The sequence below is a fragment of the Triturus cristatus genome, chromosome 3_2 (assembly GCF_964204655.1).
Source record: "Triturus cristatus chromosome 3_2, aTriCri1.1, whole genome shotgun sequence".
NCBI lineage: Eukaryota > Metazoa > Chordata > Amphibia > Caudata > Salamandridae > Triturus > Triturus cristatus.
In genome coordinates, this window is record NC_140584.1 from 747,660,981 (window position 1) to 747,685,567 (window position 24,587).

The following is a 24,587-nucleotide window of genomic DNA, read 5'->3' on the forward strand; positions in this document are numbered from 1 at the left end:
AAAATTTTTTCCTAACTTGAGCTAAGATAGCACATCCGAACCCAATGGCGGAAAAAAACAATCTGAGGATGGAGAGGATGCCCATGCGCACTGTAGTCCAGGGGAGGAGTCACCTATCCAAGGATACTTCGAAGACTCTTCCAGGACAACAACGTGCAAACATCCGGACCCAACACTAGGCGGCGATCTATGCACAGATATGAATTCAGCAGCCCACATGCCTCGAACAGTTCCAAAAGCCATTTTCACGGATGCAAGACTAACAGTTCCATAAGAGAACACTGGGTTACATTACTAAGTTTAATAATATTAATTTCGGTTAGGAAACACCTAGACAAATAATTTAACAACTATTTTTAATAGCTATTAAAAACCCAATTTAATGGTGAAGTTGAACTGTTGATAAATGGGAGGGAAAAGGAATATGCTACTTACCAGTATGCATCTGTTCTTGGCATGTAGAGTTGCAGATCCACACACTAGGATAGTAGATCGCCATCTGGTGTTGGGCTCGGATGCTTGCAGGTTGTTGTTGTCTTTGGAAGAAGTCTTTGTGGTCACGAGATAGGGGACTCCTCCCTTGGACGACAGTGCGCATGGGCATCAACTCCATTGTTAGATTGTTTTTCGCCATGATTGGAAATGATGGAGTTTGTAGAAGAGAGAGATGTCCATGTGTGATGTCTAAGACATGCTGGAACAGATACAGGTCCCGGGGAGGTGGGTGGGCATGTGTGGATCTGCAGCTGTACATGCCAAGAACAGATGCATACTGGTAAGTAGCATATTCCGTTCGAGGCATATGAGCTGCAGATCACACACTAGGATAGACTATATAGCAGTATCTCCCCTAGCGGTGGTCACCTGTATCAGTTGCAGCAGTTTGAAAAAGTTTTAAGGACAGCTTGTCCCACAGAAGCCAACACAATAGTGTTTAGTGATGTGTGTGTTGTAGACCATGTGGCTGCCTTACAAATGTCTACAGGAATGTTTCCTAAGAATGCCATGGAAGCCCCTATTTTGCGTGTGGAATGCGCTCTAGGGGGAACTGTTAGTGTGCGTTTAGTTTTGTGGTAGCATATTTGGATACATTTAACTATTCACCTAGTTATCCCAGATTAGGAAATGGGGTTGCCCTTATGTGGTGGAGAGAAATCTATAAACAATTGTTTTGCGGAATGATTTGGTTCGGTCAATGTAGTAAAGAAGAGCTCTTAACATCCAAGGTATGAAGAGCTCTTTCAGCTACGGAGTCTGGGTTTGGGAAGAACACTGGTAACTCCACTGCATTCGTTAAGATGAAAAGGAGATATGACTTTTGGCAGGGATTTCAGATTTGTTCTAAGAACCACTTTGTTACGGTGTAATTGTAAGAATGCTTCTTGTATGGTTAAAGCCTGGATTTCACTTACTCTTCTGAGGGATGCGATAGCGATAAGGAAAGCTACTTTCCATGTGAGGAACTGTAGTTCGCATTTATGGAGAGGTTCAAATGGGGGTCCAATGAGCCTAGTAAGAACAATGTTTAAATTCCACACTGGAGAGGGTGGTAATCTGGGGGGAATAATTCTTTTAAGTCCTTCCATGAAGGTTTTGATCGCAGGGACTCTAAAGAGTGACAAGTGCTGTTGATTTTGTAAGTAGGCTGCTAGGTGGAGACATATGGATGAGTATGCTAAATTACATTTTTGCAAGTGCAGTAAGTAGCAAATGATATTCTGGATGGATGCATCCAGTGGGTGTATATCATTGTTAGTGCAGTAAATGGCAAATCTTTTCCATTTTGCAGCATAGCAAGCTCTAGCGGTAGGTCTTCTGGCTTCTTTTATAATGTTCATGCAGTCTGGTGGCAGGTTAAAGTAACCGAACTTTAGACTTCAAGAGCCAGATCGCCAGATTCAGTTGACCTGGATCTGGGTGTCTGATCTCTCCATGGTTCTGGGTTATTAAGGACGGGGAGAGATGCAGTTTTTGGTGTGGAACTAGAGAGAGTTCCAGTAGTGTTGTGAACCACGGTTTGCGTGACCATGTGGGAGCTACTAGGATCAGTTTGAGAGACTGTTGCTTGAGCTTGCGTACCACTCATGGAATGAGTGGGAGAGGCGGAAAAGCGTACGCAAATCTGCCTGACTAGTCCATCCATATCGCATTGCCCTTTGACTGCGGGTGGGGAAACCTGGTGGCGAAGGTCGGGCATTTTGCGTTTGTGTGTGGCGAACAGATCTATGTCCGGTTGGCCCCATTGTTTGAAAAAGGGTAGTAGGACTTGGGGATGTAGTTCCCATTCGTGGATCTGTTGTGTTTGTCAACTTAACAGATCGGCAATCTGATTGTGAACCCCTGGAAGGTGTTCTGCAAGTAGGTATATGTTTAGAGGAATGGCCCATCTCCAGAAGTTCTGTGCGAGCTGGGACAGCTGCATAGAATGTGTACCTCCTTGTTTTTGTATACAATACATGGCTGTCATGTTGTCCGTCCGGATGAGGACAGTTTTGTTCCTGACATGTAGTTGGAATGATTTTAGTGCTAGGAATACTGCTAGCAGTTCCAGGTTATTGATATGGAGCACTTTCTGTTGAGTGGTCCATTTGCCCTGAGTGGTGTGTCCGAGGAGATGGGCTCCCCATCCTGTGAGTGATGCGTCTGTTGTCAGCACTATCTGTGGAAGAGGCTCTAGGAACGGCCGCCCTTTGGACAAGTTTGTTATGTACCACCATTTTAGAGAGCGATGTGTGCGGCTGTCCACCAACACCAGATCTGTGAGTTGTCCGTGAGCCTGTTTCCACTGACGTGCTAGACATTCTTGCAAGGGACGCATTTGAAGTCTTGCATAAGGCACAATGAAGATGCATAACGCCATAATGCCTACGAGTTGCATGAACACTTTTGCTGGAAGAGTGTTGGATTTGAAATTTTGTGATAAGAGCTTGTATATTGGCTATCCTGGCTGGGATATGCTAGGGTTGTGGAGGTGTTTATGGTGGCTCCTAGATACTGGTGTATATGAGAGGGTTGGAGAGGAGACTTGGGATAGTTGATTGTGAACCCCAAGTTGTGTAAGATTTGGATGGTTTGGTGAGTGTGTAGAACACATTTGTTGAATGACTTGGCTTTTATCAACCAGTCGTCTAGATACGGGAAGACATGAATTTGTTGTCTTCTGAGATGTGCTGCTGACATTTTGTGAATACTCTGGGCATGGCTGTTACCCCAAATGAAGGACTGGTAGTGTTGTCCGTCCACCACAAACCTTAGATAATTCATGTGAGCAGGATGTATGGGAATGTGAAAGTAGGCGTCCTTGAGATATAGTGTGGCAAGGAAATCGCCTTGTTGCTGCAGTGGGAGCACTTGTTGAAGAGTGTTCATATGGAAATGATCTGAGTGTATATATAGCTTTAGGGGTCTGAGGTCTAGTATTGGTCTTAGAGTCCTGTCCTTTTTGGGGATTAGGAAGTAGAGTGAGTATACCCCTGTCCCTTGATGTTCTAAGGGAACTGGCTCTATTGCATGTTTTTGGAGCAATGAGAGAACCTCTTGTTTGAGGAGCGTAAGATGCTCTGGTGACATTGAACGCTGTTTGGGTAGTATATGTGTGGGAGGGGGGAAGAGGTGGGGGGTGGCGGATGGCGGGGGGGGGGGGGGGGTAGTAGTTGTGAGTTCCAGGCAGTAACCATACTGGATAATTTGTCTTACCCACTTGTCTGTTGTGATGGAGTTCCAGTCAAGTTAGTCTGCCCCCGACTGGAGTGGAATGGTCTGGGGGGAGCGGAGGAAAGTCACTGTTTTGTGGCAGGGGAGGTACGGGTATTATTACCTCGACCTCGTCCCTTGTTGTTGTTTCCTCTGTATCGGCCTCTAAAATATCCTCTACTGGGGGATGTTTGCATAGTGGCTTTGAATGTAGATGAGGCGTTTGCGCCCATATTTTTGGAGGCTCCTATGTAGAAGGAGCGCCGAAAGGAGCCACGTGGTTGTGGAGACTGTTATGCTCCCATAGACTTAGCAGTCTGTGTCTTTTTTCATTTTTTCAAGTGCAGTGTCTACTGCTGGTCCAAATAGCTGTTCTGGTTGAATGGCTGACTAAGTATGGTAGTTTGTACCTCTGGCTTAAAGCCTGAAATGCGTAGCCAGGCATGTCGTCTAAGGAGCACACTGGTGTTAATTGCTCTAGAGGCGGTGTCTGCGGCGTCAAGCGCACATTTAATTTACACATTTGAAATAAGCTTTCCCTCCTGGATAAGGTCATTTGCCTGGGTTTTATACTGGTCAGGCAGATGTTGTAAGAGATTCTCTAACTGGTCGTGGTGTGCCCTGTCATAACGTGCTAGTAGGGCTTGGGTGTTGGCAATATGCCAATGATTAGCGGCTTGTGCTGCTACTCTTTTGCCAGAGGCTTCTAGCAGTTTGGATTCTTTGTCGGGGGTGGTGTATCTCCTGTGGTTTGGGAGTTGGCGCATTTCCTAGCATTGGAAACGACCAAAGGATCCAAAGGCAGCTTGTCCTTTGATGTAATTAGGATCTTGAGGGGCAGGCCTATATTTCTTTTCTATTCTAGGGTTAAGAACCCTGGCACGGACGGGGTCTTTAAATATCTGGGGGGCGAGCTTAATGACTCCTTTGATCATAGGCAGGATTTGTACTGACTTTTGAGATTGTTCAAAAGTATCTAAGAGGAAGTCTTTCTCTGGTGCGTCGGGGTGCATTGTGACGCCGTGGTAAAGTGCCGCTCTATTTAATAATTGGCCAAACCCTAAATGATCATTTGGAGGAGATGGTTTGTAGGGATATGGCTGTGGTTCTGGCATGTCTGTTGGGACAGGGAATGTCCAATCATCAAGTGGTGAGGTATCTGGATCCGTGAACGGGTCATTAGGATCACCCCCACTCCCTAGGTTATCATCATCATCATCATCATTTGGAGGTGGTGTATGTGATGGAGAAGGTATAGGTAAGGGTGGTGTAGACAGAGGAGGTGGGTTAGAATGCAGTATAGGAGAGGAAGGGGGCATAGGCGATGTTGCAGAGTCCTTCCTGTGTACAGGAACTGGGGCAGGTGGTGTGACCAGTTTCCGTTTTTTCCATGGCACAGCCATTACATGTCCAGTCTTTGGGTTAATATAAATCTTTTTCTGCCTTGGATCGATGGGAACTGGGTGAAAAAGTTCTTGTTCCTCGGGAACAGTTTTTGGCACCGATTTTTTTCCGGTTCCAAGCGAGGTTTTGGCTGATCCGTGTAGGATTTGGCTTTAGGAAGTGTATCAGAGTCCTTAGGCGTTGGTTTCGGTGCCGATGATGGTTTCGGAGCCGAAGCTGGATCTTTAGGCTTGGGAAGCTTCGGTGCCGGTTTATCTATTGGCCTTGGCGTTTTCGGGGCCGAAGTCGTCGAAGCCGATTTCGGTGCAGAGTGGTCTTTTGGCTTCGGTGTTGAAGGTGCCGGTGGGACAATAACATGTGGTTTGCGCGGTTCCGAGCTACCGGAAGGTGTGTGTTTCTTCGGAGCCGAGCCCGGAGGCGGGGCTTCTGAAGGATGTTTTCGGTCTCGACTGGGGCCAACAGGCGAACTCTTGACCAATGCCTTTGGTTTTGGAGGGGTTGGGGCAGGGGCAGTAGTACTCACACGTTGCCCAGGAGTGATGGTGTCGTCTGAGTCCTCTGCTTCGGAGATGATTTGGAGATCATCGGAATCTTCTTCTGGGACATTGGGGCCTTCATCAAAGATGCCCTCTGGTTCCGGAGCTGGTCTCTGTCCCTTCGATCTCGAATGGTCTTTTTGGATCGAAAGGATGCGCAGGCTGGACAGCTGGACTCGTCGTGTTCAGGTGATAGGCACAGGTTGCAGACTTTGTGATGGTCACTGTGTGGAAATTTTGCTCCACACTGGGGGCATTTTTTGAAAGGCGTTCTTTCCATGAGCCGTAGGCCTTACGGCGTGGATAGGCCCAGCGGTCCGCGTCGACGTCTGGAATCGAGCCAATGAAATCGATGTCGAAGATGAAGGTGCTTCGATGGTTTTTGTGGAAATTTTACGCTTCGAGAAGCTTGGAATTGGTATTTCCAACCGGAGCAGAAAAGTTGCATCCGAACCCAATGGCAGAAAAAAAACGATGGAGTTGACGCCCATGCGCACTGTCGTCCAAGGGAGGAGTCACCTATCTCGTGACCACAAAGACTTCTTCCAAAGACAACAACAACCTGGAAGCATCAGAGCCCAACACCAGATGGTGATCTACTATCCTAGTGTGTGATCTGCAGCTCATATGCCTCGAATAGTACTTTTATCTAGATACTTTTCCCTGCTTAAAGCCTCTGCGGTGCATTTGCACTACCTCCTCTGCCAGCCAGTAGTCAAGATGTGAATAGATTTGATTGGGTGGGAATGCCTCCCAGGAGAAAATCAATAGCTTGGCCTGAATGGGCAGACATGACATCTCTAAACCTACATATTCTACTTAACATCACAGTGTCAAATCCTGCTGGACTATCAAATCTTGCCCATTTGGGTGTTATATGTTGCACTACGGATCCCATAATTCATGACGTTGGCCGTAATACTCATTTGAGGATTATTGAAATAAAAGAGGGACATGTGTCCGTTAGTGCATTTGTCAACTATACCACAGGATGCCTCTGATGAGGGCGGAGGCCCGAAACGCGTCAGGCATGAAATGGCTGTATCAAAGAACCCATTAGGTCGCTTTCTTGATGAAGGAGACTGACGATGAGTGCAATTCACCAGGGGGCAACCTTGTTTGAATCAAATTAGCGGCCGGCCCGGTCGCGAATTGCACCACCGCGATATTCCAGCGGGGTTGCTGTCTGCCTATTGAGGCAGGCGCTATGCGGCACGACAGGACTCCAGTGTGAAAGAAAGTTATTCTTCATGGAATTCTTCAGCAAAGAAAATTTGGTTCGCTGTGATTGTTGACAGCCCATTTGGGTGTTATATGTTGCACTACGGATCCCATAATTTATGGCGTTGGGCCGTAATACTGATTTGAGGATTATTGAAATAAAAGAGGGACATGTGTCCGTTAGTGCATTTGTCAACTATACCACAGGATGCCTCTGATGAGGGCGGAGGCCCGAAACGCGTCAGGCATGAAATGGCTGTATCAAAGAACCCATTAGATCGCTTTCTTGATGGAAGGAGACCGACGCCGATTAGTGCAATTCAGCAGGGGGCAACCTGGTTTGAATCACATTATATATATATATATATATATCTAGAGCCACACACTAACATACATCTTACCTCTCGTGTTTGGATATCAGCAATGAATTGATGAACATAGAACACAAAACAGAGGCTGCGGGTAGGACATGGGCTGGCGTACTTAGGAGCTGAAAGGGAAATAACAAATGTTATTTGTGAGCAACTGGCTTTCCTTTTTTGGGCTTCTTTAGGTTGTTACTAAACCACAGGTTAAGGACATATTATAGTTCTCCTACACGTAATACTTCTCAATGTGAATGAAGAAAGTGATTAAAAAGATTTGAATAATCACTAAGAACTGTTCCTTGTGTAGCAACCCAACAGATTCATCATGAAAAGTTAGGTAACACAAACACCTGAGCCACAGTCCTAAACAAGGTTCAGCATGATGGAGAGTGCCTTTTTACATGCATTAATCCTTGCTTCTCTTAACAAGCATGCTGTAAATGGGTGTTAGCTTAACAGCATTTTGAGGATCACACTTTTTCAAAAAAGTTGATGGATTTTCTCATCAAATACCAATATCCCCCTTTTTCCCCAAAACATGGACGTGTAAGTGCTCAAGACATAGGTTTAGGATTCATTACTTAATGGAAAACCAATGGTGGCACCAATATAAATCGTGCAAATATGAATGTAGTGGCCCAATGCAATATAATCATTTCTTCCCAACAGGTATAGTAAAGATGGTGATTAGGATCTAGCAAAGAAAATACGAAGGTGATGAGATTAACAGAAGGCCGCCCTGCCAAAAAGATATGATTTAAATTCTATGTATTCCACAGATGCTGCCCACTGGTTCAACATTCTTCCACTCTCCTTTAATCAGGATCAGTACATTTATTGTGTTCCTCAAAAGGAAGATTCATGCTCCCAAATATACATTTTTGCTTCACCAAGTTATTCACTTTACATTTCCGTCCACATAAGAGAAGCAGCTGCTAAGGATGACTCAATAATACCTCTTTAATTGCGATGGAGCCTTGTGCCTTTAGTGAGGAAGCCCTTCCCAAGTCTAAATCCATTTTCTCTTGCTGGTGCTGTTTCCCTAAAAGCTGCTGAAAAGGAGTAACTGGGACACTTTCTTCCACAGCCAACTGAAAAGAAAAGAAAATATGCAGTTTTAAATATGCTTGAGAGTAGACTCTGTACCATACCTAGAGGGCGACTTGCTGAAAAAGTAAGTCACAATAGTGTTTCTCATTCTTACTGTATTCCTCTAGATTTACAGGATAACTATCTGTAAGAAGCTGGCTCTGTACATACTATACCAAAGTAAGGTATCGTGTGCACAGAATTCTGTGGATCCCAAGAGGTATAGCAGAGGATAAAGTAGATAATTCCTTAATCTCAAGTTAGTGGTAACTTACCTGAGCAGTTCAGTTTATCAGAGGGTAGTGTTAAGCATTTGTTGTATACACTCAGGCAAGAAATAGCACACTGGCTGAATCCAGGCCAGTTGTTTGAATACAAAGTTGTTACTTTGTTATTTTTTATTAGAACAATGAATCACTTGGTACATTTTCAAACTACAACTTACCTGCACTAATACTTCTCAATAATGCAGTAATGTTTTATAAATGCAGTTGTATATTGTACAGTTTTAAGAATAGATTCTGTTAAGTTCAATCCAGTGCAGTTGTATACTTTTGGAATGTTAGTTACAGTTCAATGGAATGGATAGAACTACAATGCAATCCTATGGAGGAAAACAATGTTTAGCAGTTAATTACTCTTACTTCCCCAGGCTTCAGGGGTTTGGGACAACACAGGGCAAGGTTCAAGCCCAGGTAGGTACTGCACCGGCAGAGGGTGCAAAATCAGCATCGGACGCCCAATGCTTCTCAATGGAGTTGCCGGTTTTGGAAAGTGGTTGCAGGCTTGGACCAGGAGGCTGGACGAAGACTACCAACAGCTGGGCAGGCAAGTTGGATAGCTGTGGCGCCGTTGGCTGGGCTTTCCAGACTCGTGGGGCAGAGGATGCAGGGGGTGCCATTTGGTGTCTGTTTCTTTAGCTGGTTCCGGTCAGGGGCACCCTTTGAACAGAGGCTGCAGGCGTCGAGAGGGGAGACCTGGAGATGTCAGGAACCGATGACGATGGGGTCAGAATCGCCAGGACACTTCACAGGCTAGGCTTGTCGCTCATCTCTGGCCGGGGGCGTTGGCTGCAGAGTGGTGCAGTGTAGCAGATCCGTCTGGATCTGGAGACTGGTGCTGGTTTCTTTTGCTGGACAAATCAGATCTCCACGGGAGGCAGGAGTCATTGTCGAAGTCAACACAGGTCCTCAGGGCTTCTTGAGTTTGCTGACGATCTTAGGAAGCAGGGTCGATGGAGGAGACAGGCTGGTAGAGCTGGGGCTAAGTCAGTCGTCTTCTCCACTGCTGCACGACTTCAGTCCTCCTTAGGTTGTCGTATATAAGGAGCAAGGTTCAGGGGAGCCCCCAAATACTAGATTTAGGGGCATTACAGAGGAGTGCAGGTTAGGAGAAATGGGTCCAGTCCCTGGAGTGTCTACACCTCCTCTTATGCCACCCTCTAGTGGGAGGGGGCATATGCCTTGTCCTGACTGGGGGCAGTCCCCCCCCCATCTTCAAGATGGAGGGGACTGAGATGTGTGCTTCAGTTTGCTTCTCCACCTGAGGGGAGTGGTTGGCAAAGGTGGGCACACCTCCCTTTCTCACTAGATTTTCCCACTGATTCTCCTGCCCAAAGTGGGAGTCAGAACCAAGGGGAGCCAGCTGCTGATAGAAGCAGAGGCTGGGGGTAGCCAACAAAGGCAGCAAGCCTTTGAAGCTTCCCCTTTGTGGACTCTGCCCATCCTAGGGGAGGAGGCATGACATCTCTGCTGAGGATGTGCTTGGTTTCAGGACCCAGAGAGCGGGGGCTCTAAACACAGGGGTCCAGAAACCTGGCTGATAGCCAGTCAGGAACCACAACAGGGATGGCCGATTTTCGGGAGGCATCTATAAGATGCCCTCTGAGTGCATTTTACATTAAAGCCAACACTGGCATCGCTGTCGGTTTAATGTGCTGAGAAGTTTGGTACCAAACGTATCAGTCTTCAGTAAAGACATCATAGAGCTGTGGAGTTTGTGCTGACAAACTCCCAAGCGCATGTACTCAAAATGACTTCACTGCACCTACAAGGTCTGTGAATGGCACAGACTATGGGGGCATATTGTTTATGCAGCTATCCCCCCACCTGTGGTATTTAGGGCTGTGAGGCCTGCTAGAGGGGTGACTTACCCATACCACAGGAAGTGTTGCTGGGCATGGCCCACAGGGATATGTGCCATGTCGACTCTTCAGTTTATTCTGTACCAAAACATGCAGCCTGCAATGACAGTGTGTGGGCGTTAAGGTGAGGGGGTCTCTGACGATGGCATAATACATGCTGCAGCCCTCTGAGGTCAGAGGTGTGACAATTGTGGAGACAAAGGTTCAGTTTTGTGAAAGAACACAGGCCCTGGGAACCTGATTGGCGGGGACCCAGGGCACACTGTTCACTTGTCTTTTTCTACTTGTACATCCTAAAGATTCACCTCAGTGTCTGTACCCTTTCAGAAATTAGGTTAATCTAGAAGTTGGCCCCTATTCACACAGAACCATCCCTTTGCTATTGCTCTTCACCTATTCTTGTGCTTCACCTAAGCAGCTGGCAGGATGCTTTTTAGGATGGCGATGGTGGCATCCAGCCACATCCAGAGGCTCTTTATCAGGCTTTTTGGGCTTAAGAAGGCTCCCCAGACCGTCAGGCCAGGAAGTTGAAGCCTGGTTTCTGCTGTTGTCCAGTAAAGTAAATTACCATACCAGTTCTCTCTTGCTTCAGTTCTAGCGAGAGGCAATGGAAGAGACCATGTCTGGGCATATGATTATGATAAAGAAATAAGACCAATGAGCATCATCATGTTAAAATGTTGCTTTGCAAAATGGTTACATTCTCTGAAGAAATATTTCTTCCATAAGCTGAAATTTCTCGGTCTGTCCAAGACTGGAGTGAAGAAATCTCCATCAATAAATCCTGAACCAAGGAGAGCTTAAACTATTGTTATCAAAGATGAAAATATCATCTTGAACTTATCTGTCAGGGGACTGTTGAGGAATCTCACTACTTTTGGGTCAGGGAATGTTTGGTGACCGGTGCCAGGGCTGGGGGAGATTTCCGATCAATCTAGGATGGGGTGACAAAGTAAGCACAACTAAATATGAAAATAGCCCTTTCGAATTGATCTGTTTAGAGCCATGGTATATTGTCTATATTTTGGCACAGTAGAATACTCAAACAGCACAAATCTATGAAAGATCCAATGTTTTTAATATTTGTACCGTAATAAAAGTAATTACTGTAAGGATATGAATTAAACTTCAACACTACTGGTATGTAATAGCACATGAAAAGACAATGGAGTCTAGCGAATGGTAGACGCCATTAGCCTGCTATACCTACATGTGAATGACATGCCATACTTGAATGCATAAAACATCTATTTAATAATTTAAAAGGCATCTGCTCTAGTTGTGTGATTATACGTCGAATAAGCATTCGGTCACAAAAAGATGTGAACTTCCTTGTGAAGATCAAATCACACAACTTCTGAAGTGGTTAGAGTAAAAAACACAAAATACCTGTTTGCTTAATGGTGTGAGCCTATCTTCTGGGGCCTCTGTGCTGAACGTCATCAGATCCTAGAAGGCAAAACCGTACATATATCAATACAAAATTTGGTTGAGCTAATTTTCAGTCATGCTTTTCCACTCAAAATAAAAATCAGGGCATGAACGAATCACACTATATGTGACAAATAAGGAATATGCTACTTACCAGTATACATCTGTTCTTGGCATGTAGAGCTGCAGATCTATACACTGTGCATAGCTTGCCATCTGGTGTTGGGCCCGGATGTTTGCAGTTTGTTTTTCCTCTTGGAAAGTCTTTGGAAGTCACGAGTTCGGTGACTCCTCCTTTGGTTCGTATTGCGCATGGGCTTCGGCTCCATCCTCAGATTGTTTTTCGCCAGCAGGGAAAGATGGAGCGTAGTACCACAGTGAAGAAACCCAAGTGTGTTGTATCTAAATAAGATAGACTGGAACAGATACAGGTAGCCGGGGAGGCGGCTGGGCGTGTATAGATCTGCAGCTCTACATGCCAAGAACAGATGCATACTGGGAAGTAGCATATTCCGTTCGAGGCATATGAGCTGCATATTACACACTTTTGAATAGACTATATAGCAGTTCCCAACCTTAGCGGCGACCACCGGTATCTGTTGCAGTGGTTTGAAATAGTGTTTTCAGTACAGCCTGGCCCACACTAGCTTGTTGCTTGGTTTGCACATCTACACAAGTGTTTAGTGAAAGTGTGCGGTGTTGACCATGTAGCTGCTTTGCAGATATCATCTAGTGGGATGTTCCCTAGAAATGCCATGGAAGCCCCTATCTTCCGTGTAGAATGGGCTTTAGGGGGAACGGAAAGCGTTAGTTTTGCTTTGTAGTAGCAAATCTGGATGCATTTTACAATCCACCTAGATATTCCTGATTTTGAGATGGGGTTGCCCTTGTGTGGTGGAGAGAAAGAGACAAACAGTTGTTTGGCCTTTCGGAAAGGTTGTGTTCTCTGGATATAGTAAAGTAAGGCTCGTTGGACATCTAGCGTGTGCAGAGCCCTTTCTGCAACGTTCTGAGGTTGCGAGAAAAATACTGGTAATTCTACAGATTGGTTTAGGTGAAAAGGGGAAATGACTTTAGGTAGGAATTTTGGGTTGGTACGGATAACAACCTTGTTCTGGTGCATTTGAAGAAAAGGTTCTTGTATGGTAAGTGCTTGTATCTCACTGACCCTTCTAAGGGAAGTGATGGCTACAAGGAAAGCTGTTTTCCATGTGAGGAATTGCAGTTCGCATTTATGCAAAGGTTCGAAGGGAGGCCCCATCAGCCTTGTGAGAACGATATTTAAGTTCCACACAGGTGAGGGTGGTACTCTGGGGGGAATTATTCTTTTGAGGCCTTCCATGAAGGCTTTAATAGCAGGTACTCTGAAAAGTGATAGGTGCTGCCTGTTTTGTAAGTAAGCTGCAATTGCTGCGAGGTGTAGCCGAATGGATATATAGGCTAGATTACACTTTTGTAGGTGGAGTAAGTAGCATATGATCTGTTGTATAGACACGTCTAGAGGATTGATTGTGTTATGGCAATAAACAACAACTCTTTTCCAATTGGCAGCGTAGCAGGCTCTAGTGGTAGGGCGTCTAGCTTCTCTGATGACGTTCATACAGTCAGGGGGAAGGTTTAGGTACCCGGATTCTATGATTTCAGGTGCCATATCGCAAGGTTGAGCTGAGCTGGGTCCGGGTGCCTGATCTCTCCATGGTTCTGGGTTAGGAGGCATGGTGAGAGGTGTAGCTTTTGGTGTGGTACTACCGAGAGTTCCAGCAGCGTGGTGTACCACGGTTGTCTGATCAGTGTGAGGGAGTGCTATCGTAGCTTTCGCACCACTAATGGAATGAGTGGGAGAGGCGGAAAAGCGTACGCAAATTTGCCTGACCAGTTCATCCATATCGCATTTCCTTTGGACAATGGGTGTGGGTATCTGGCGGCGAAGCTTGGGCATTTTGTGTTTGTGGGTAGCGAAGAGGTCTATGTGCGGATGCCCCCACATTTGAAAGAACGGATGAAGAACCTGTGGGTGAAGTTCCCACTCATGGATCTGTTGCGTCTGTACGCTGAGCAGATCTGCCACGGTGTTTTGGACTCCTGGAACATGTTGAGCTAGGAGAAAGATTTTGTGGGGAATTGCCCATCGCCATATGCTCTGTGCTAATTGAGAGAGCTGCGGAGAGTGTGTGCCGCCTTGTTTTTGAATATAATACATGGCCGTCATGTTGTCTGTGCGAATGAGCACTGCCTTGCCTGAAATCTGTGTTTGAAAAGATTTCAGGGCTAGAAACATTGCTAGTACTCCAGATGGTTGATATGGAGTAACTTTTGTTGCGGCGTCCATGTGCCCTGAACTGTGAGGTGTAATAGATGAACTCCCCAGCCGGAGAGCGATGCGTCCGTTGTTAGTATTATTTGGGGAACCGGGTTCAGGAACGGTCGACCTTTGGAAATGCTTGTGGTGTTCCACCACTGCAGAGAGCGATGGGTGCGACCGTCTACCAACACCAGATCTGTCAGTTGCCCACGGGCCTGGTTCCATTCGTGTGCTAAGCACTCTTGGAGTGGACGCATCAGGAGTCTTGCGTGGGGCACTATAAAAACGCAAGAGGCCATCATCCCTATCAGTTGCATAAACACTTGTGCCGGAAGGGAGTGTTGAGGTATGAATTTGTCGCAAAGCCTGAATGCTTGCAATCCTGGCCGGATTGGGGTAGGCTATTGATTTTGAGGTGTCTATGGTGGCACCGAGGAACAAGTTACTTACCTTCGGTAACGATGTATCTGTAAGAAACATTAGTTAGTTAGATTCCTCACCTTAGAATATCCCCAGGCGTCAGACTGGATCCGGAAGATTTTTCGTCAGCAATACCCCTTGCGCGTCGCTAGGCGTCGTCTGCGGCTCCGCGTCCGTCGTCGGCGTCGTGCGCCGGGATGACGTCGGAGTACTTAGACGCCGCCCTCGCGCTTACGTCAGTTCTTGTACATAGCCTTCCGCGCCAGGAACGCAGAGCCATGCAAAGACCGACACTGGTGCCAAAAATAAAATCTAGGGGCCTGAAAGGACAACCTCAACCCTAGATGTCAGTTCGCAGAACGGGGAGGATGGGAGGGTCGGTGAGGAATCTAACTAACTAATGTTTCTTACAGATACATCGTTACCGAAGGTAAGTAACTTGTTCATCTGAAAGAAACACGTTAGTTAGATTCCTCACCTTAGAATAGATACCCAAGCAATACCATCCCCGGTGGTGGGTCTGCGAACCAAGATCACACCAGAAAGTCCTGGAGGACAGAACGGCCAAAGAAGCCATCCCTCCGGACTTGGCTGTCAAGGCAATAATGCCTGGCAAACGTGTGTAGCGAAGCCCACGTCGCCGCCTGACAGATGTCCTGCAAAGGGACTCCCCGTCCCAAGGCAGTAGTAGCCGCCGTGGCCCGAGTAGAATGGGCGCGCAGCCCAACAGGAGGGTCCTTTTTAGCCAAGGAATAGCAAATTTTTATACACAAAACGACCCACCGAGAGATGGTCCGTTTGTGCACAGCTTTCCCCTTCTTAGCGCCCACGTACCCAACAAAAAGCTGGTCGTCCACCCGGAACTGTTTGGTGCGGTCCAGATAAAAGGAGAGCGCACGTTTTGGGTCCAGACGGTGGAGCCTCTCTTCCTCTTTGGAAGGATGCGGAGGCGGAAAGAAGGTGGGCAAGGTGACAGACTGCCCAAGGTGAAATGGAGTCACCACTTTAGGAAGAAAGGATGGACGAGGCCGAAGGACAACCTTGTCCGGATGAACAGATAGAAAAGGAGGCTTTGAAGATAAAGCCTGGAGCTCACTCACCCGTCTAGCCGAGGTGATGGCTACCAGAAAAGCAGTCTTTAGAGTTAGAAGACGAAGAGGGCAATTGTGAAGAGGCTCGAAGGGAGCGCACATCAGGAATGTCAATACCAGATTCAAGTCCCACTGAGGCATTACAAAAGGGACAGGAGGGAACGTGTGTGTAATGCCTTTGAGAAAGCGTGTAACCACAGGGGACTTGAAAAGAGAAGGCTGATCAGGAAGCCGCAAGAAGGCGGAGATGGCAGCAAGATAACCTTTCAGGGTGCCCAGGGCAGAGCCCTGCCGGGCCAGAGAAAGAAGGAAGAGGAGAACCTCAGAAAGAGGGGCGGAAAGGGGATCCACAGCCTTTGCTGTGCACCATGCCACAAATTTGTTCCACCGGCAGGCGTATACCGACTTTGTGGAGGGACGCCTGGCTGCCAGAATGATATCACAGACTTCAGGAGGCAAGTCAAATGGCATCAACTGCCGCCGCTCAATCTCCACGCATGGAGGTGGAGGCTGGACAGGTTCGGGTGGAGGACCGTCCCCTGCTGCTGCGACAGAAGATCCTCCCGAAGGGGCAGACGTATCGGGGGATCGGTCAACAGACTGAGTAGCTCGGGATACCAGTATCTTCGTGCCCAATCCGGAGCCACCAAGATGACTTGGGCCCGGTCGTGCCTGATCTTCTTCAGCACTCTGGGCAGAAGTGGTATAGGCGGAAAGGCGTACAACAGACCGCAACTCCACTCGTGACGAAAAGCGTCGCCGAGCGAGTGCCGCCTTGGAAATTCCAACGCGCAGAACTGCTGACATTGCGCGTTCTCTTCGGTGGCGAATAGATCTAACCAAGGCTCTCCCCACTGCTGAAAGAGGCCTTGCGCCACTTCGGAGTTCAGACGCCATTCGTGATCCATCATGCACCGGCGGCTGAGTTCGTCTGCTCTGGCGTTCAGAGAGCCCGCCAGATGTTGAACCACCAGGGTGACGCCCTGGTGTTCCAGCCATGTCCAGAGGCGCAGAGCCTCCTGACAAAGGGTCCACGACCCCACCCCGCCCTGTTTGTTGCAGTACCACATGGCGGTGGTGTTGTCCGTGAACACCTGCACGACACTTCCCCTGACAGAGGGAAGGAAGGCTTTCAGTGCAAGCCGGATCGCTCTCAACTCCAACAGGTTGATGTGGAGACGAGACTCCGCCGGAGACCAGAGGCCTCTGATCTCCGCCTCTCCCATATGCCCACCCCATCGCAGGAGGGACGCATCCGTCACTACGACATGCTCTGGTTGGGGAAGGGAGAGGCTCTTGCCCTTGACCCACTCGCGGTCCGTGAGCCACCACTGCAACTGCTGTGCAGTGCCCTCCGAGATCAAGACATGGTCGGACAGGTTGCCGTGATGCTGGGCCCACTGAAACTTCAGGTCCCACTGCAGAGCCCGCATGCGCCGCCTGGCGTGATGCACTAGTAGGATGCAGGAGGCCATCAGCCCCAGAAGCCGCAACACTAGCCTGACCGAAACCCGGGATAGAGGCCGAAAGATGGGAATCAGGGCCCGTATATCCCGGACCCGCTGTTCCGGTGGATGGACCCGGAACTGCGCCGAATCGAGAACCGCTCCGATGAAGAGGAGCTTCTGGGAGGGACTCAGGTGTGACTTCGGCACGTTGATGGAAAACCCCAGCAAATGCAGGAGATCCGCCGTAGTCTGGAGGTGGGAGACGACTGCCTGGGGCGAGCCCGCCTTCAACAACCAGTCGTCGAGATAGGGGAAGACTGGAACCCCTGATCTGCGCAGATGAGCTGCGACCACCGCCATCACTTTCGTGAACACCCGAGGGGCACTGGTGAGGCCGAAGGGGAGCACGGTAAACTGAAAGTGCTCTTGGCCCACCGTGAACCGCAGGTAATGCCGGTGGGCCGGCAGGACGGGGATATGGAAATATGCGTCCTGCAAGTCAAACGCTACCATCCAGTCTCCAGGGTCTAGGGCAGCTAAAACCTGAGCCAACGTTAGCATCTTGAACCTTTCCTTTCGGAGGAAGGCATTGACGTTCCGGAGGTCCAAGATAGGGCGTAGGCCCCCCTTGCCCTTCTTGGGAACCAGAAAGTAGTGGGAATAACAACCACGACCTACTTCTGGACTCGGAACGCGCTCGACGGCCCCCTTGGCCAAGAGAGCCGAAACTTCCTCGCGGAGAAGATGCAAATGATCCCCCGAGATACGGTGGTGCTGCGGTGGCATGGCTGGAGGGGTCGTCTCGAAGGGGAGGGAGTAGCCCCTTCGGACGATTTGCAGCACCCACCTGTCCGATGTTATGGACCGCCAGTGGAGCAGGTGATGGCGAACTCTGCCGCCCACTGGCGTGGTATGGGCCTGAAAGCTCGGACTAGGAGGGCTTTGAGGCGGATGCTGCAGGGGTGGAAGTGGGCTGACCACGTCGGCCTCCATTTCCGCCACGGCGGAAGCCACGTCCGCAACCGCGCGCAGGTTGGTTCTGCGGCTGGTGGCTTTGCGGACGTGAGGAGGCGCCCCTTCCTTGGCCACGAAAGGGGCGAAAAGCGGAGGTGTGCGCCCGCGGAGCCGAGAGGCCCAAGGACTTGGCCGTAGCCCGGGAGTCCTTAAAGCGGTTCAGCGCACTGTCCGCCTTCTCACCAAACAGGCGAGTGCCATCAAAGGGCATGTCCATGAGGGTGGTCTGGACATCCCCGGAAAATGACGTGGACCGCATCCAGGCGTGGCAGCGGAGCGCCACCGTGGTTGAAATCGCCCGACCCAGCGAGTCCGTGGTGTCAAGCCCACATCGTATGGCGTGCCGTGCTGCATCCCTCCCATCGGCCAAAGCCTGGGTAAGACGCGTCCGGACCTCCTCCGGACACAGGGGCAGCACGTCCTCCACCGTATCCCACAGGGAATGGGAATAACGGTCCAAGAGACAGGCGGTATTTAAGGACCGCAGGCCCAAACTAAGGGACGAAAACAGTTTCTTGCCAAACTGCTCGAGTCTCTTGGAATCCCGGTCCGGCGGAGCGGTCGGGAAGGAGGATTGGGAGGTAGAGGCCTGGATAACCAGACTCTCGGGGGTGGGGTGTTGGGACAGGAAACTGGGGTCGCCCGGAGCAGGGCGGTGGCGCCTGGCAACGTTCCTATCCACAGGAGGAACTGTGGAGGGCTTGGACCAGGTGCCCTGCAGAACGTCAGTGAGGGCCTCGTTGAACGGCAGCAGAGGCTCAGTGGAGCTTGCTGAGGTTTGAAGCACCTCAGTGAGGATGTTAGTCCTCACAGCCACGGCAGGCAACTCGAGCCCAAGGGCCTCGGCCGCCTTGCGCAGCACCACAGAAAATGCTGCACCCTCCTCCGAAGCCACGGTCGGAGAAGTGAATCCAGTGTCTGGCAAGGTGTCCAGCCCACTGGCCTCCCCCAGTTCATCTGCCCAGTCCTGAGAAAGCTGTGACTGAACAGCCAGAGGGTCCTCGAACCCCTCCCAGTCGCCCCCTTCTTCCGATTCCTGATAAACAGGAGGAATGATCGGAACCGGACTGTAGAGATGGTAGGACTCAAGCGGCATCGGATGCGGCGTCGGTCGACGCCGCACCGGCGCCGGGTCCGGATGAGGGCTAAACTGGGGTGTCGGCGTCACAGGCGTCGGCGGCGCCGGTGACGGCGTCGGTGGTTCAGGCGTCGGCGCCGGTGGAGGAGTGACTAGGTCAACCGGCGTCGACTGGGGCCCAGGCATGGGCCCCGCGGGGACCTGCGGCGTCGAGACCGGAGTCGTCGACGGCGCCGGGGCCGGAGCCGCCGGCACGCGAGGTCGCCCAGTCGAGTCCGCGGGGCCCGAAGGCGCGCCAGCGGGCGTCGACGGCGGGGCCAGGCTCCTCATGGCCGAGAGGAAGGCACTGATCTCCGCCGGCGCCGCGTCAGCCCCAGGGACCGGAAGGTATGGGGGCGGACGCGGCACCTGCGGCTCCGCCGGAGCCGCGGGGGTGGAACCACCCTGACCCTCGGCCGAGTCGCGCGACCGGCGAGGGGAGTCCGAAGAGCGATGTCGCCTCTTGGACTTCTTTGAGCGTTTGGACTTACCCGACGACTTGGAGCCGGACGATCGATGGCGTCGGCTAGGGCTCCGCGAGCGATCCTTGGACCTCCTCCTGGACCGGGATCGCGCACGACGCGGAGCCGAGTGGCGAAGCTCGAGAAAGCTTGCGGGACCGCTCCTTCGAAGTCAGGGCCTGACAGTCGTTGCACGACTCCGCGTCGTGGTCGGGGCCTAAGCAGTAGAGGCACCGGCGGTGGTGATCGGTCACCGACATCCGTCGATGACAATCCTCGCAAGCCTTGAACCCAGGCATCCTACCGGCACCAGATGTCGACAGACAAGGATCAAAAATGATCAAAAAAGATTTAGTCAAAAAAGACTAAAAGGGGTAGCTCTTCCCGGATCTGCGCTTACTGGCGCGGAAAAAAGAAGAACTGACGTCAGCGCGCGAGGGCGGCGTCTAAGTACTCCGACGACGTCATCCCGGCGCACGACGCCGACGACGGACTCGGAGCCGCTGACGACGCCTAGCGACGCGCAAGGGGTATTGCTGACGAAAAATCTTCCGGATCCAGTCTGACGCCTGGGGATATTCTAAGGTGAGGAATCTAACTAACGTGTTTCTTTCAGATGTATTGTTTTATGTGGGATGGTGTTAGCTAGGACTTTTGGTGGTTCACCATAAAGCCTAGTTGGTGAAGTAGTTGGATTGTGGTGGCGGTATGGTGTACACATTGGTTGTATGAAGTGGCTTTTATCAGCCAATCGTTCAAGTGTGGGAAGACGTAAATGTGCTGTCTTCTGAGGTGTGCCGCCACCACCGCTAGGCACTTGGTGAATACGCGTGGTGCTGTTGTGACTCCGAACTGGAGCACTTTGAATTGGTAGTGTTGTCCAGCCACTACAAATCTGAGGTACTTTCTGTGCGCAAGGTGTACTGGAATGTGGAAGTATGCGTCTTTCAAGTCCAGTGTGGTGAGAAAGTCGTTCTGGGAGAGGAGCGGAAGTACCTGCTGAAGCGTTACCATGTGAAAATGGTCCGAGTGTATGTATGTGTTTAGGGGTCGGAGATCTAGAATAGATCGTAGAATCTCGTCCCTTTTTGGTATTAGAAAATATAGGGAGTAGACTCCCAAATTTTGTTGATTGACAGGAACGTGTTCTATTGCCTGATTTTGTAGGAGGGAAATTACCTCCTGCTTTAGCAATGTCGAATGTTCTTGTGACATTGGGCGTTGCCTGGGTGGAATGTTTGGGGGGGGTAGATGTTAATTCCAGGCAGTATCCGGACCAAATTATTTGGGTCACCCATTTGTCTGAGGTGATGGTCTCCCAGACATGAAGGAAATTTGTGAGTCTGCCCCCGACTGGAGTAGAACGGTCTGGGGGGAGGGGGGGGGGGGTGGGGGAGGGAGGGGGGAAGTCATTGGGTAGTAGGTGTGGCAGAACGGGCGTGGTTTGTTTTGCCTCTGCCCTTGTTGCTGTTACCCCTGTAGGCGCCTCTGTGGTAACCTTTTGTAAAGGTGGTCTGAGTAGGGGACTTATACGATGTGGACGCTGTGTCTGAGGAGTAGCCTCTGGATGCACTCTGAAGGGATGAGCGGCGATAGGAGCGTCTGGGCGGGTGAGGCTGTAAGGCCCCCATGGATTTTGCGGTATCCGTGTCCTTTTTCATCTTTTCTAAGGCCTCATCCATCTTTGGCCCGAATAGATGTTCCTGGTCAAAGGGATCGTTAAGGATGGAGGCTTGTACTTCTGGTTTAAACCCAGATACCCTTATACAAGCATGACTACGGAGAAGGACGCTGGTGTTAATGGCCCTGGAGGCTGTGTCTGCTGCATCTAGGGCACAACGTATAGAGGTGTTTGTGATTGTTTTACCCTCTTGAATTAACTCGGTGGCTTTACTTTTATATTTTTCAGGGAGAGGTTGCATTATGCTCTCTAATTCGTCATAATGAGCCCTGTCATATCTGGCCAGCAGTGCCTGAGTGTTTGCTATACGCCATATGTTGGCGGCCTGGGATGCTGTGCGTTTGCCTGAAGCATCTAGCAGTTTTGACTCCTTGTCAGGTGGTGGTGTATCACCCGACGCTTGTGAGTTTGCCCTTTTACGTGCCGTAGAGACCACTAAGGAATCTAGTGGCTCTGGTCCTCTGATGTAAGAGGGATCTGAGGGAGCAGGTTTGTACTTCTTTTCGATACGTGGGTTAAGGACCCTGGCTCTAACTGGGTCTTTAAAAACTTCTGCCGCATGCTTTACCACCCCTTTGAGCATTGGCAGTATGGAGGTGGACCTCTGTGTAGTATCAAATGTGTCTAGGAGGAAATCTTCCTCCACAGGGTCATTATGCATGTCCACCCCATGATAATGTGCTGCTCTTTGCAGAAGATGGTTAAACCCTAATGAATCTTCTGGTGGAGATGGTCTAGAAGGGTAAATATCGTCTTGTGGGACGTTGGGGATATCTGGTATATGGTAATTGTCCCATGGATCTGGAGATCCTGTAGCGGTGCAGTCTTGTGGCACATCCCCCTGTATCATAACATGGGTCCCCGTGATCATCATCGTCTGGAGACGGAGTAGGAGAGCGATGAGGTGGGGGTGGAGGGGGTGGAGGTGGGGAAGGAGGAGGAGGTGGAGGAGGAGGGGGAAGGTATTCTGAACGGAGAGGTAGCAGAGTCCTTCCTCTTTGGAGGTGGAGGAGGCTTCTCCAAATGTCTCTTTTTTGTAGAGTGTGTCAAATGTTCAGTTTTTGGATCCTTGGTGAAAGTTTTTTGCAAGGGATCCGGTGTAAATAGCTCTGGTAAGGTAATTTGGTCCGTCGGCGCCGAACCGATGATTTTTTAGGCTTTTCCGTGCCGGTTTGATGTTTAGACCCGGCTTGGAACCCTCAGATCTCTTGGTCGGCGCCGAAATGGGCTTCGGCTTGGAAGTGTCGGTGGCCTTGTGTGGTTTGGTTGGCACCGAAGATGGCGTCGGTGCCGAAGGGCTGGGTTTCGACCCAGAGGGCTTCGGTGCGGAGCTCGGTGTCGAGGTGGAGGCGGTCTTCTTTTTCGGTGCCGAAGTGTGTTTCTCGGCACTGCTGGCAGGCTGGCTCGAGACGGAGCCGCCGGAAGGCTTACTTGGCTTCTTCACCGGGCCCGAAGGTGGGGTGTGTGAAGCAGGGTCTCTGGTCTTGCCTAGGCCCGGAGGCGAAGGCGTGATCGAAGCCTTTTTGGGTGTCGGCGCGGGTGTGGGAGGGGGTAGATTGGTACTCCCGACCCTCTGCGCCGGGGTGATGTCCTCCACATTTGACTCGTCGGCCTCGGAAGCGCTGACTAGGTCTTCTTCGGTACGATGATGTTCCAGATAGTCAATGTCGTCTCTGAAGATGTCGACTGGAATGGACGTCGGGGAGTGTGCCATGTTCCTTCTGGCTCTTCGGTCCCGAATAGTCTTTTTGGATCGGAAAGACTTACAGGCCGGACAGTCTCGAGCCTCGTGTTCTGGGGAGAGGCAAAGGTTGCATACCTCATGAAGATCGGTGTGGGGAAATTTGGACCCACATCGATGGCACTTTTTAAATGGAGTTCTTTCCATGAGCCGGGACCAGAGCCTGGATAGGCCCGAAGGCCGCCGTCGACGACTGGAACCGAAGGTTTGTGTCAATGAGGAAGCACGTTGATTTTAGAGATCGTGTATCGAAACAATACAGCGATTAGGGTGAGGATTGCGCGTCGATCGTCGAACTGGAAGCTGTTCGGAACCGGAGCGCGAAGATCACATCCGAGCCCGATGGCGGAAAAAAACAATCTGAGGATGGAGCCGAAGCCCATGCGCAATACGATCCAAAGGAGGAGTCACCGACCTCGTGACTTCCAAAGACTTTCCAAGAGGAAAAACAAACTGCAAACATCCGGGCCCAACACCAGATGGCGATCTATGCAAAAGTGTGTAATCTGCAGCTCATATGCCTCGAACATATACATTACAATCCTCTTTAGAAGGTTTTGAAAAAATACATTTGGCACACTCAGACAAGGGTTGTTCTAGTGTTCTTTTCATTCTGAAGGCTACAGCTCAGATTACAGTGGATACAAAGCGCTCAGTATACCCTAGGCTAATGTACAGCCTCATAACATACTGGGAAAAAGATTTAGTCACACTGGCTTGTGTGATAATGTAAGAGGTGGAACGAGCAAGCCCATTTAAACTTCTATGAGCTGGTTAGATAACCTCTGTTACTGTTGGACACTTGTGTACAGTTTTCACCATGAATTGGAGAAACTGTTAATACCCAAGTATCCATTAATATGAAGCATTAATTGGATAATTTGCAATGACCCTTTACTGTTGAAACATCTGTACTTAACTGAAGTTTCAAGTACTATAGACAGGCATATATATAGACATAGCCGATAGGTCTTGCTTTTGGGACCTTATAAGTATTTAGTTATGCAGCACAATATCCTTGGTGCAACAACATTAACTGTTGCATGGTTAAACACTTATAAGGTCCCAAAGGCTAGACCTATTGGCTAAGCCAATGCTTGTTTAAATCTAGAATGAAACAAACAGTTTGCCAAGAGTGGTTTAATTGGATATTTTTGAACAAAGATGGATGTACCTCTCTTCAATTGGAAAGAAACTTCTAGATAGCAGGATGGTCAGGCTGATCAGAACAGATACTCACATCTATAAGAATTATTGGGTTTGTATTCATAATCATCATGTATGTCAACTGGGCTTTTAAGCGATCAGCAAATCAGACTTCAGGACCAGGTTTTTGCTGGATCAACACGTTTTGCATGCGAGACAGCGTGGGCCTGAGGAGTAAGCATACAGCTGTGGATTATCGCTTGATATACAATATTACCGGG

General features: G+C 49.6%; 1 protein-coding gene and 1 non-coding gene across 2 annotated transcripts in view; both read right to left on the minus strand.

The window, feature by feature from the left end:
* WDR75 (WD repeat domain 75) overlaps positions 1 to 24,587 on the minus strand; it is a 226,571-nt gene that overhangs the window by 8,943 nt on the left and 193,041 nt on the right. The window contains exons 18-20 of the mRNA XM_085648822.1: positions 11,844 to 11,903; positions 8,179 to 8,313; positions 7,256 to 7,344 (exon numbers count right to left, since the gene is read on the minus strand). Of these exons, the coding sequence (XP_085504948.1) occupies positions 7,256 to 7,344; positions 8,179 to 8,313; positions 11,844 to 11,903 (284 nt within the window). The remainder of the gene's footprint in view (positions 1 to 7,255; positions 7,345 to 8,178; positions 8,314 to 11,843; positions 11,904 to 24,587) is intronic.
* On the minus strand, positions 23,886 to 24,015 carry LOC146858043 (small Cajal body-specific RNA 24). The gene has a single exon (XR_014980367.1).